Below are 13,241 nucleotides of genomic sequence, written 5' to 3'. Positions count from 1 at the left end.
GGGACGGGCATTCGAGGCAGGTAAAGAGACTGTGGTATATATACACCATGGAATACTACACAGCCGTGAAAAAAGAATGAAATTCTGTACTTTGAAGCAGCAGGGATGCAATTATCCGAAGTGAACTAGCTCAGAAACAGAAAACCCAATATCCCATGTTCTCACTTATAAGTGGGAGCTAAACACTGAACACACATGGACATGAAGATGGAAACAATAAACACTAAGGCCTCCAAAAGGGAGGAGGGTAAGAGGGAGCCAAGGGCTGAAAAATTACCTGCTGGGTATGATGTTCAATATTTGGGTGACGGCTACGACGGGTACGCTAGAAGCCCAGTCTCCACCATTACACAATATACCTATGTAACAAACATGCACACTGATCTCCTGAATCTAAAACACATTTTTTAAAAAGAGTATTCCAGGCAGAGGAAACAAGACATGCAAAGGGCCTGGGGCAGGGATGGGTTTGCATGTTTTAGGAATGGCCAAGGAGCCACTGGGCTGGAGCTGGGTGGGTGGGGAATGGTAGGAGGTGGTCTGATCACACAGGGTATGTCAGGCCACAGGGAGGTGTTTGTAGTGCATTCTGTCTGCTACTAGAAGCCTTTGAGGCCATGATCCCTAAATGATGATTTCAGATCCCTGTGGCTGCTGTGTGGGGAGGGACCTACAGGTGGCAGAAGTGAGCAGTGAGGAAGCCCCATAATGGGCACCGCAATAATAATGTGTGGTCCAAGCTAGGGGCGGTAGTGATGGATTTTGGAGACATTTAAGAGCAAACTTCCTACACCACCCCAGCAGTCCCCCTGCAGTACCCTCAAGTCACCCTCGGTGGCACCCACCAGCAGGGATGGCATTCGTCTCTGAGCCTTCGCACAGACTCTTCCATCTGCCTGGAATGCTCTTCCCTGCCTCCTCCCCAAGCTTGCTTCATTGTGTTCCTTTTTGCTTTGAATGTCTCTTGTGACCATCCTTGTCAACTTGTCCCATCATTTCCTGTCCTGTGACTATCTCCCTGGGAGCCCCTTGAGGGCCGGGACCAGGTCTTGGCTAGCTTTGTACCCAGCACTCATCACTGGGTTGGGAACATAATACCTGCTCGCTACATGATAGAGAAACCCCAATACCAACTGCGTGCCTCCTACAAGCTCCTCTCCACTGTCTAGCCCTGGGCTGGGTGCGCCACTTGTATTATCTTGCAGAGGTTGACACTTTCTTGCCTCCATTTTCTGGGAAACTGAGGCTCAGAGAGGTTGGAAAACTTGCCCAGAGCCACACAGCTTGGTCATGGAGTTGAGAGGTGGCTGTTCTGTGCTGGCTCCTGTTGGCCATACCCGCCTCACCCACTCCCCTCCGTTATGTTATCTGCTCATCCTTAGGAAGCATTTGGGTTTTTGATCCCCTGGCATATGCAGGAAACTGTAAATGATCCACAAATACTCCCGTTTTCCTCGTCTGCAAGCTTCTCTCCTTTCCCATTCCAGGCAGAAGCGTAGGTCAGGTTCCCCCATGACGCCATCATTCTCTTCCAGCTCAGCGCCCTTCCCGGGGAGCTGGTCCTGCAGACCACATACGAGCGAGCTCATGGGACCCGTGTCCTGCGCCAGGTGGTGCTGTGGGATGGCCAGGAGGTGGCCCTCGCCGGGAGCCTCTCTGGCCCTTTCCCCAAGCCCACCAGGAACCTCAGCATGCAGGGTGAGTGTGTGAGGGGCTGCAGGCAGTGGTGGCCCAGTCACTCAAGAAATCATTCATGGCCAGGCGTGGTGGCTCATGCCTGTAATCCTGGCACTTTGGGAGGCCGAGGTGGGTGGATCACTTGAGGTCAGGAGTTTGAGACCAGCCTGACCAACATGGTGAAACCCCGTCTTTACTAAAAATACAAAAATTAGCCGGGCATGGTGCCGGGCGCCTGTAATCCCCGCTACTTTGGAGGCTGAGGCAGGAGAATTGCTTGAACCCGGGAGGCAGAGGTTGCAGAGAGCCAAGACTGAGCCACTGCGCTCCAGCCTGGGCAACAGAGTGACACTCAGTGTCAAAAAAGCCATGAGTGAGCACCTGCATATCCCAGGTATGATTCTAGGCACCAGGGGTCCATCAGGAAGCAAGATGGCCTAGGTGCCACCCCTCTGGGAGACAGGCATTGAGCAACAAGATGCACATAAGCAAAATAACATCAAACTGACCATTTCCACGAATGGAAAAGGCTGTGAGAGCAAGCAGGGTCTTTGTGGGGTGTGGGCCTCCTTTAGGTGGGGTGGTCTGGGAAGGCCTCTTGGAGGAGGTGACTTCTGAACTGAGGTCTGAAGGATGAGAAGGAGCTGACTGAGGGGCAGATCTGAGCAGAGGCACTTCAGGCAGAAGGTCCTGCGTGGAAATGAGTTTTGCATGTGGAGCAGCAGCAGCGAGGCTAGCATAGCTGGAATGGGGAGAAAGGATGAGGTAAGGCAGGAGGGCTGGGGGACCCAGGTCATGCAGGGTCTCAGCTCACAGAGAGGAGCTGGGGCTCATCCTGAGTGCATCTGGGCAGGGAGAAGGGGCCAGGGCATGGAAGGGGTGGCATCCCTGGGCAGTTCTGGTGCCAGGGGAGGTGACTGCCGGGATATCGCCAACGACGGCAGCCATGAGTCCCAGGGTCCTCCAGAGACACCTGGAAGGGGCTGTAACTCATGGCCTGTGCAGCCACAAGACTCAGTTTCTGTGCGAGGAACCCCCGGAGCACAGATCAGAGTCCGACCCATGACCTGCCAGGTGTGGAGACAGAGTACAGACCTGAGCCTGGAGGCATGGCTTGCCAGGTGGCCTGATAGAATCCTCCCAGTGTCATGTTTGACACATGTGTGCCCTGGAAGGCAGAGAAAGTGAGCAGGTCCCCAACATGCCAAGGCAGAGTGCATGCATGTATGTGTGCTCATGTGTGTATATGTGCACGTGTACATGTGTGTGTGCATACATGCACGTGTGTGCATGCCTGTGTTTATTTGTGCCACCCTTGGTGAGCTACACAGCGTGCAGCCCCACACTGTGGTCACAGTGTTGCAGGTCGTGAGTCAGCAGGTGGCAGGAACAAAAGGTTCTAGCCCTGCATGTGGTCGGCTTCCCCAGAACCAATGACTGGGTGATGCCCTGAGAACCAGCCAGTACCAGTGTCTCTGGGCACGGCTCCTGCAGCCCATCTGAACAGGTGGGTGCCCTTTGTACAGAGCTTAGAGGTCACCAAAGTGCAAAGGGGCCTCGGGCAGCCTCCTGCTGTGGGGTCCAGGAAAGCAGGGCTGCGCAGGGGCCTCAGGAGATGGGCTCAAGTGATGCAGGAGGTCAGGGCAGCTTGACTCACCTGGGGGACAAAGGAAGAAAACCCAGGGTGTGGAGGCCGTCTGTTGCAAGGACTCAGCTATGGGGTGCCACCTGTCACACCCCAAGCTAGAAGGAGAGCACAGGACAGCAGATGGTGGCATGGGGGTGTGGGGCTTCTGAGGGGGGCAGGTCACCTGTGCATATGAGGCCCCTGGGAGGGATGCAGGCTGTTGGGGTTGCAGCTGGCCCCGTCAGCTCCTGATTCAGGATGGTAACAAAGTATTCTGAAACTCAGCGGCATAAAGCAAGCGTAGCTCCTTCCTCATGAGGTTGTGGGTCACCTGGGCAGCTTTTCTGGTCTTCCTCATGTTGAAGGTCAGCTGTAGGGTAAGCGGGCGACTCTGCTGGCCTTGGCTGGGCTCTCCTGCCTGCTTAGGGGCTTGCTGGCTGGCAGCTGCACTAGGACATCCTGAGCTGAAACCAGGCTCTCCCCAAACGCAGGTGGCACCAGCCCACAGGCCAGCAGGGTTTGTTCTTATGTGGCTGGATGGGTTCAAGGGAGGAAGTGGGCTGAGGCCTCTTAAGGCCTGGGCTTAGAACTGGTGCTTGGTCAACTTCACTGAATTCTGTTAGCACGTCACGAGGCCAACCCGGGTCCAAGGGCTGGGGAGACAGACGCCACCTCTTGGAGGAGTCTCAGAGTCTCATTGTAACAGGGCTCCCACAGGGACAGTGCGGGGTGTCGAGTGGTAATGCTGACAAAATGAGCGTGTAGCTTCTGAGTTTTGTGAAAATTATCAGGGTGTGTGGCCCCCAAGTGGCTATTTGCATGAGCTGGCATTGGCATCAGCTGAGTCCCCTGCACCCCTTGGGCCTGGAGCTGCTGACCTCAGCTTACATGCCCTACCCTTTGTGTGTGTCCTCACCCACCCAGTGGAGCTCACCCACGCGCTGCCCCTCCCCCTGCCACGACACTGCAGCCTCCGCCTGTCCTCAGAGCATTCAGGAGGCAGCCACCGGGATGGCCTGGTTGTCGGCTGGGATGGCAGGGACCAGGTAGGTGTCAGGGCCGGAAGGTGACCCTGGGGCAGAGCTGAACTCCACCCTGAAGGCTGAGCGGGGTCCTGGGGGCCCTCCTCTGCCCGAGGAGCCTTATTTGGGGCCAATGAGGCTGCACCACATACCAAAGGGACTGTGGGAAAGGCACTGGGAGGGCAGCAGGAGACCTGGGTCCCCACAACACCTTGACAGCCACGGCAATGACAGTGGCTAACAGGCCCCGAATGCTTATCCTGTGATAGGTTCTGTGTGTGAACCCACACATCAGCCTCCCATCTGCTCAGTGCTATTAATAGCCCCGTGTTCAGATGACGAAACTGAAGGACTTAGAGGTGCAGCGACCTGCGCACGGCCACAGAGCCAGGGAAAGACACTGGAGGAGGAGCGTGACCTCCAGTCCCATCTCTGTCCTGTGTTCGCTCCATCTGCTCCTCTCCAAGCCTCGATTTCCTCCTCTGTGAAATGGGCTGAGCTCTCCAAGGGCCTTGCACAGGGATGCTTTGTAATCAAAGCCACCTGCCCTTGCAGCCTTGACCTTTATGGAGAAGGTGTTCTGTGCGGGTGGGAAAGAGGTGCGGCCTGTCTGGGCAAGGCCACTGGCTGAGTCTGTCTCCCTCCCTAGGTGCTGGTCTCCTCCTCCCTGTGGCTGGGGAAGAGTGAGCTGGCCGCCCGCCTGGCCCTGGCTCACCCATTCAACCTCTCTTGGCAGCAAGCCGAGGCCAGTGGCCTTGCTGAGAGCAGGGGTGGCAGGCAGAGCCGGCAGGTGAGTGAGGATGTCCCAGGCGCCCTTGGCCAGGGCTGGAGGTAGGAGCCACGTGGCTGAGCCTGTGGGGCTGGGCACCTCGGGTAGGAGGATAGTGTGTTCATCAGTGACAAGGACTTCTCCAGAATCACAGCTTCCTGAAGGCTGGGGATCTCTGGGATCATTCAATCGTTCCTTTATCAATACCTCATTAAGCACCTACTGTATACCAGGCAGTGTTTGAGGACAGCTCACATTTTAATGTGGGAAACACGTATAGGCATCTCAGATGCATCATTTATAGTTGCTTGTTTAGGGGTAACTTTGGAGACCGCGTGAGGCAGCTGGGCTCCCCGTCTGGCTGGGTGGCCTCGGGTGTCTCCCGTCGCCTCTCTGAGACTCAGGTTTTTCCATCTGTGAAAGGGAGGACAATAGGCCAGCTGCGTGCAGGCAAAAGATGCTCTCCAGAATTCAAGCCAAGGAATGAATTTAAAAATCAGAAGGTGTGATAAGCACCATAAAGTAGTAAAGAGGAGCCCGGCACGGTGGCTCACACCTGTAATCCCCGCACTGTGGGAGGCTGAGGTGGGCGGATCACTTGAGACCAGGAATTCGAGACCAGCCTGGCCAACATGGTGAAATCCTGTCTCTACTAAAAATACAAAAATTAGCTGGGTGTGGTGGTGTGTGCCTGCAATCCCAGCTACTTCGGAGGCTGAGACGGGAGAATCACTTGAGCCCCGGAGGTAGAGGTTGCAGGGAGCCAAGATCATGCCACTGCACTCCAGCCTGGGTGACAGAGTGAGACTCGGTCTCAGAAAAAAAAAAAAAAAAAAAAAAAAAAAGATGTGAGATTGAGAGTGACTGGGCAGGTGGGTGGGGGAGCTACTGTAGGTGGGTGGTCAGTGGGGGCCTCACTGGGGAGGTGGCTCCGGGATGGAAAGGAGCTGGGCTTGAGAGAAGCTGGAGCAGCAGCACTGCAGGTGGCAGGAAAAGCCCATGCAAAGGCCCTGTGGTGGGAACGAGCCGGGTGCTTCAGGGAGGACCGGAAGGGGAATAAGATGGGAGCAGAGTGACTGGGGGGATGGGTGACAGGGAGATGAGGTCAGGTGGGCAGAGACAGATCACGCTGGCCCTGGAGGTCCCATTGAGGAGAGTGATTGCTTTATATCTCTGGAAATGCTGAGTCTTTTCAATCTCCAGCCTGGGAATGGTTCTGGACTCTTCCAGAGATGGGGGCCGGGCAGTCTCTCCACCCTCCGTCCTAGTTCCTCTAGGGATATCTGGGGGAGGGGCACCAGCTTCTCCATCCTCCCTAGCCTCTCATTTCCCAACAGAGATGGGGTGTGGGGGTGGCGTTAGCCTCTCCTCTCCCCCACGTGTCCCCCTTTCCCCACCACTGTTCTCCCATCCCAACACAGGTGCAGCTCACCTGGAACAGAGGACAGCCTGCGACCCTGCAGCTCACCTGGGCTGACGGGTCCTCAGCATACAGCACCGCCTGGGACGGCTGCCTGGCCGCCTCCCCGGGGCAGGTATGCGGGGCCTGACCGCTGCACCGAGTGTGGGGCTCCCCCTCGCTCCAGGCTTCTCGGCTGGCCCCCCAGGTCATGTACCCTCTTCTGTTCCCTATCAGCTCCAGGAAGCTTGGGGCCTGGACACCCTCCAGGCCTGCGGGGCCTTAATGCAGACCCCAGCTGTGTTCATTGAACAGCTCGACCTGTCCTGGGGCCAACACCGCATGCGGCAGAACTTGACATACGAGGTGAGGTCTGGGCAGCAGCGTCCATCCAGGCAGGGAACCCCAGGTAGCTCCACCTGCAGCAGGAGTGTCCAGCTCTGGGACCACGTGGTCCTGGGTTCCAGTGCTTGCAGGATCCTGGGCAACTCACTTCTCTGCTGTGAGCCTTAGTTTTTTCATCTGTGAAATGGTTCCCTTCCTAACTGGGATGTGGTGAGGGCTCTGGAAACCCTGGAAGAAAAGCAAGGGGCCCAGCACGAGATGCAGGGAAGAGATAGTAAAGGAGACGGGATGCTAATGGGTTTCTCAGGACAGGGCGGAGGGACATCAGGAGCTCAGGTTCCCCAAGGCATCAGGTCTGGTCTTCTCCAGCATCACTACCTGATGGGGCGCCTTATGGGGCCGAGCACTGTTCTGCAGAGCCTGGGGCAGGAACCAGGCCATGGAGAAATGGGGAGAGCTGGCCCTGGAAGCCCCCTTCCTCCTCTGGGCCTCCCATCTGGGTTCCTGGGGCTCTTAGGCATGGCCCCCTAAGTGCTCACAGCAGAAATCCTGCCACAGGCAGGGCGTGGTGAATCACACCTGTAATCCCAGCACTCTGGGAGGCTGAGGTGGGGGGATCACCTGAAGTCAGGAGTTTGAGACCAGCCTGGCCAACATGGCAAAACCCCATCTCTACTAAAAAATTAAAAAATTAGCCAGGTACAGTGGCATGCACCTGTAATCCTAGCTATTTGGGTGGCTGAGGTGGGAGAATCACTTGAACCTGGGAGGTAGAGGTTGCAGTGAGCCGAGATAGCGCCACTGCACTCCAGCCTGGGCAGCAGAGCGAAACTCTGTTTTAAAAAAAAAAAAAGAAAAAATCCCGCCCCAGAGTGTAAGGGGGTGCTGTGGCTGATGAGGGCTCTAATGGTGGATTCCTGGCACATGCTCTTAGGTGAGGGTCTCCACCTGCAGCTGGCCATGGGCATTCTCTTAGGTCATGAGCCCCTGACCTATGGGCCCTGTCATTTCAGAGGCATCGGCCATCTCAGCCAGGCAGGATCATCGCGGAGGCCATCCTGGAGCACGTCCTCGGGGCCTCTTGTAGCCGGCAGAGCTTCCGGGGAGAAGTACAGACTGACTATGCACGCTGGCTGCGGCACTCCCTCCAGCTGGGGCTCTGTGACCTGCCCAGGGTAAGTCTGCCCTGCAGAAAGGGACAGCTGGAGGACCAGGGACCCGTGGTGAGGGGGCAGCAGGGAGGGTGGTGCCCACAGAATGCAGGGGTATGAGTGAGGCAGCCAGACGCCAGCATGGTGGCTCTGCCATTTGCCAGCTGGGTGACTGGGCAGGGCGCATCTCCTCTCTGAGCCTCCGGTGTTTCATCTGAGGAATGGAAGGAGCAGCAGGGTCCAGGATGTAGAGTGATGGTGAGAGTTAAGAGAGACGTGATGCAGGAATGCTCAGCCTTGGTGCCGGGCACATAAGTTAGAGCTGCTGTAGTCATGATTGCCCCAGAGGAGGTTGTTGGGACCCCTTCTCCTCAACCCCTTGCCCCTCCTGGGGTTGATTAGTTCTTCCATCCACCAACCATCCATCCATTCCTTCACACATCCTTCCATCCTCTTTCCTATCTTCCATCCATCCCCCTATGTCTGCCCTCCCACGTACCCTCTCTCTCCATCAATTCATCCTCCCACCCTCCCTCCCTCGCATCCATTCATCTGCCTGTCCATCTGTCCGTCCATCCATTCATCCCTCCATCCCAAGGACCCATACTCTTCTGTAAAGAGACAGATAGTAAATATTTTAGCCTTTATGAATAATCCAGTCTGTGTTGCAACTACCAACTCTACCACTGTCCTGTGAAAGCAGCTATAGATGATATGTAAATGAATCTATATGGCTATATCCCAGTAAAAGTATTTACAGTCTGGGCACAATGGCTCATGCCTGTAATTCCACCACTTTGGGAGGCTGAGGCGGGTGGATCACGAGGTCAGGAAATGGAGACCATCCTGGCTAACACGGTGAAACCCCATGTCCACTAAAAATAGAAAAAATGAGCCAGGTGTGGTGGCACATGCCTGTAGTCCCAGCTACTCAGGAGGCTGAGGCAGGAGGATCGCTTGAACTTGGGAGGCGGAGGTTGCAGTGAGCTGAGATTGCGCCATTGTACTCCAGCCTGGCGACACAGCACAACTCTGTCTCAAAGTATTTACAAGAGTGAGCAGTGAGACAGATTCAGCCCCAAACCGTAGTTTCCCACCCCTTATCTTTTCCTCTGTTCATTCAGAAAACATGTGTGTGTTTCACCTATGCCAGGCTGTGCTCTGGGTGCAGGGACTGGATAGTGAAGGAGACAGGCCAGGTGCCGGCCTCCTGGGTGGCACGTTCCAGTGGGGCCAGGAAGATACAACAAACTAGAGATGCATGGTCTATGGTCAGGGTGTGGTAAATGCTGTGCAGGAACGAAGTGGGGAGGGGGCAGGGTGTTGCGAAAGGGGCCTCACTGGTGAGTGTGGGCCCTGCAGAGGGAAGGGGCCTGAGGCAGGACTCTGCCTTGAGGAACATGGGGAAGCCCTTACAGAGGGAGCAAGGGAAGTGAGGTTGGAACAGTAAAGCAGGCCACAGGCCATGCCAGAGCCCGGCCTCTGTTCTCAGTGCAGGGGACAACGTCTGATTTGCGTTTCTTAGAGGTCAGCTGTGAGCTGGGGCAGGTGTGGAGGCTGGGAGGTGGCAGCTGCGGCTGCATTCCTGGTGCAGGGGATGGGGGAGAGGAAGCTGCTGCCCCTGTGCCTGCCTGACACCTAGACTCTCTCGTCCCAGGCCCTCTTGGTCGCCGGGGAGCATGTCCTGGGCCAGGGTGGACTCCTGCTGCGTTCCCGCTGCCACCTGGGCCTCGCACCAGACCCAGACCATGGCCTGCACCTCAGCCTGACCCTCCGAAACCACAGCAGGCCTCATTCAACTGACTTCTCTGGGGCGCTGGAGGTCGGTGGCCAGGACAGGGCTGACAGTCCCTGGGGAAGATGCCCCGGCTTCCCTCCCGTTCCTTCCTGGCCAGGAGGCCCCCAACTGCCTGGGTGGCCCCGCCATCTAGTGGCAATCTGAGGAACCGCAGACCAGCATTCTGGGTGGGGCCAGAGCTTCACTCTGGGTAGGGGGAACACCTGCTGAATCCCAGGCCTGGCCCTGGCACCGAGACAAAGCAGCTTCTCCACAGTCGTGACACCCGGCCCTTCCTATAACAAAGAGGCAGAGGCTGGGCTGCCCAAGTTTGAATCCTAGCCTAGCTGCCTCCTGGTACCTGAGTTTCCTCCCCCTGTAAAATGAGTATAATAATTGCACTGGCCCTATCTCCCATGGGGTTAATATTGCAAGGATTAAATATATCCATAGGCATAGATCGCTTAGAGCAGTGCCCAAGGGAAAACAGCCACAACGTAAGTATTTGCTATTAGCCATTATTGGCACCATCTTCTACCCTGCCTGCCTCCCAGTAGCTTTGGGAAGTAGGAAGGGGCAGAGTTGGTCTCCAGTGCCTACTCTACCCCAACCTGGCCAGGTGATCGTGATCCCAGGGAGGAACCTCTCTGAGCATCTGTTTCCTCGTCTGTAGGAGGGTGAAATCAGATATTTCACAGGGTGGGTTTTAGGAGTCTGGATACCAGTTCCTGCCGCCTGCATAGCCAAGGCACATGACATTGCAGGTGCCCTGTCAGCATTTCCATCCACCCAGTCTCCCTGGCTGGGTGAACTTGACCTCGTGACTTTACTTTGCTGAGCCTCAGTCTTCCCCTCTGTCAAATGGGAACAAACACCATTTCCCTTGCAGAATCGTTAAGAGGAAAACAGACATTTGTACAACATCTGCACATAGCAGGTGCTTGTGAGACGGGAGTTCCCTCCTTTCCCGGCATCTGAGCTGGATGAGGATGGCATTTCTGGGTTGAGAGTTCAGCAGCCATGGCCATTTCAAAGGAGCTTCTCCTTCCAAGGTTCTTGTTCTTCGGGACTGACTGTCACTTCCCCATTTCCAGCCAGGCCCCTGGCTGACCCCGTCTCTGTAAGCCGCATGCCCAATGGAACTGGAGCCCTGGGAGTGAACCCATGGCGGTCACTCAGCAAGTGGCCGGTCCTCTTGCTTCCCTGTGCCCGATTGATTTGGGACCGCTGATCTGGCCCCTTCTCACTTGCTCCATTCTGGGGTCTGTGGGGTGGTCAAAAGGCTTTCCCAGCCCTGTTTGTTCCTCACCCCAACTCGGCGGCCCTGGGACAGATAAGGGACGGATTCAGGGAGGTCAGGCACTTGCCAAGGCTGCACAGAGGCAGGCGTGGAACTTGCTCTTGAGTGACAGCCAGCGGGGCTGAGCTCAGATGCTGGGAGCCGTCCGGGGCCGACTCCATGTGGTCTGCAGACTCTGCCCTGCTCTAGCCTGCCTGGCAGGATCACATGGGTGCTCGGTTACATTCCACAGGAGTCCTGGGTTGTAGCCCTATTACCAACCTGGATCTCCTCAGAGATTGACTTGCTTCTGCATGTTTAGTAAGCACCCTGCATTCGATTCCTAGGGCTACTGTATTAAATGGCCACCAACTGGAAGGCTTAATGCAGCAGACAGGTATGGTGTCACAGTTCTAGAGGCCAGAAGTCCAAAAGCAAGTTGTCAGCAGGGCCACACTGCCTCTCAAAGTCCTAGGGAAGATCCTTCCATAGCACCTCTAGCTTCTGGTGTCACCCATGGCTGCGGTGGCATCACGCCAGTCTCTGCCTCTGTCCCACATGGTGGCCTTCTGCCTTCTGGGTGGCATCTTCACATGGTCTTCTCACAGGGACAGCATTCACTGGGTGTGTGGCCTACCTTCATCCACTATGGCCTCAACTTGATTACTTTTGCAAAAACCTATTTCCAAATAGCATCACGTTCACGGGTATAGAGGGTTAGGACTTCAACATATCTGAGGAAGAAAATTCAACCCATGACAGACACATGTGCACACACACGCTCTAAGTCTTGCTAAGTTTTGTGAACCATTGTTCTGTATCATTTTACAGGTCTTGGAGCTGAGGCCTAGGGAGGGTGACACCCTTACTGAAGGGTGCACAGCTTGTTAGCTGCAGTGTCTGGACTAGAATACAGGGTAGCTGAGGCTCCCTCCCTTGCAGGGCCTCCTCCAGGCTTGTGTTCTCTTGGGGCCTCTGAGCCTCTCTCCCACCCCATTCTAGACTCACCTGTCCTGGTCCCTGCCATGCCCCCAAGGTTGGGCGCCTGCAGGGATTTAGGTAAACTGCCCAGTGCCTGGGGTGTTATGCCAGGTGTACCCACGTCTCCTTGAACTTGCTTAGACCTTTGCAGTGGTTCCCATGCAAACTCGGAAAGCCTGGGCTGTAGCAGAAACACCAGGGCACTGGGAATGTTAGAAATGCCAGGGCCCAGGGCCCCCCAAAACCAATTAAATCAGAGTGTCTGGGCAGGGTCTGGGCAGCAGCCATCTCTCAACCACCCTGTGGGTGGCTGCTGCTGGGTTGGTGGGCTCCTAGATGGGTGTTTTAAAAATGATTTGTTATGAGACTGGCCGAGTTTTATATTTTTGGTAGAGGCAGGGTTTTTGCCTTGTGGCCCAGGCTGGTCTGAAACGCCTGGGCTCAAGCGATCCACCAACTTTGGCCTCCTAAAGTGCTGGGATTACAGGAGTGAGCCCTTGCGCCCGGCCCTGAGTATACTCATAAGTGCTTTCTGTAATGGGGCACTGGGAGCCTTAGGTAGGGATATGGCTTAGGGAACCTGGTACCCTGGAGATCCAGCATGGGTATTGTGCCTTCCCTCAGTTCCCTACAGGTCCAACCACAGCCTCCCTAGCCAGCCCCTTCCTGAGCTTGGAGTGGGCAGGGGAGAGACCAGGGACAGGGCCTGGGTCAGACTGCACTCAGGCCTCTGCTGTACCCCTCCCAGCTTCGTGGCTCCAAGGCTCAGTGGGTTGGCCTACTGGGCCGTGTCTCCACCTCGGCTTCTCAAAGCCTGGTCCGACTGGAGGGAAATGTGGACAACAGAGAGGAGAAAGTGAGATTGTCTGTGTTCCGGGCCCCAACCTGTCTCCAGGCCTCTGTGGCGCATGAGGAGGGTGAGTGGTGGCTGGGTCCCAGCTCAGCTAGCTGGGCTACAGCCCCTGTTGGCTCAAGAAAGGACAGGGGTCTGGGCATTAAGATCTCAGAAGTCAGGGCTGGGTGCGGGGCTCATACCTGTAATCCTAGGACTTTGGGAGGCCGAGATGAGAGAATTGCTTGAGCTCAGGAATTCAGGACCAGCCTGGGCAACACAGTGAGACCCTGTCTCTACTTAAAAAAAAGTGGGGGGGTCGGCCGGGCGCGGTGGCTCACGCCTGTAATCCCAGCACTTTAGGAGGCCAAGGCAGGAGGAT

General features: G+C 56.1%; 1 protein-coding gene across 1 annotated transcript in view; it reads left to right on the top strand.

The window, feature by feature from the left end:
* Positions 1–13,241, top strand: part of LOC711656 (uncharacterized) — a 153,994-nt gene that overhangs the window by 119,513 nt on the left and 21,240 nt on the right. Inside the window, exons 48-55 of the mRNA XM_077987269.1 lie at positions 1,536–1,698; positions 4,229–4,350; positions 4,976–5,116; positions 6,517–6,630; positions 6,732–6,860; positions 7,853–8,014; positions 9,648–9,812; positions 12,776–12,944. Of these exons, the coding sequence (XP_077843395.1) occupies positions 1,536–1,698; positions 4,229–4,350; positions 4,976–5,116; positions 6,517–6,630; positions 6,732–6,860; positions 7,853–8,014; positions 9,648–9,812; positions 12,776–12,944 (1,165 nt within the window). The remainder of the gene's footprint in view (positions 1–1,535; positions 1,699–4,228; positions 4,351–4,975; positions 5,117–6,516; positions 6,631–6,731; positions 6,861–7,852; positions 8,015–9,647; positions 9,813–12,775; positions 12,945–13,241) is intronic.

Source organism: Macaca mulatta, chromosome 20 (genome assembly GCF_049350105.2).
Source record: "Macaca mulatta isolate MMU2019108-1 chromosome 20, T2T-MMU8v2.0, whole genome shotgun sequence".
Lineage (NCBI taxonomy): Eukaryota > Metazoa > Chordata > Mammalia > Primates > Cercopithecidae > Macaca > Macaca mulatta.
The sequence above is the reverse complement of the archived record's forward strand: the minus strand, read 5'-3'. Positions and strand labels throughout refer to the sequence as shown.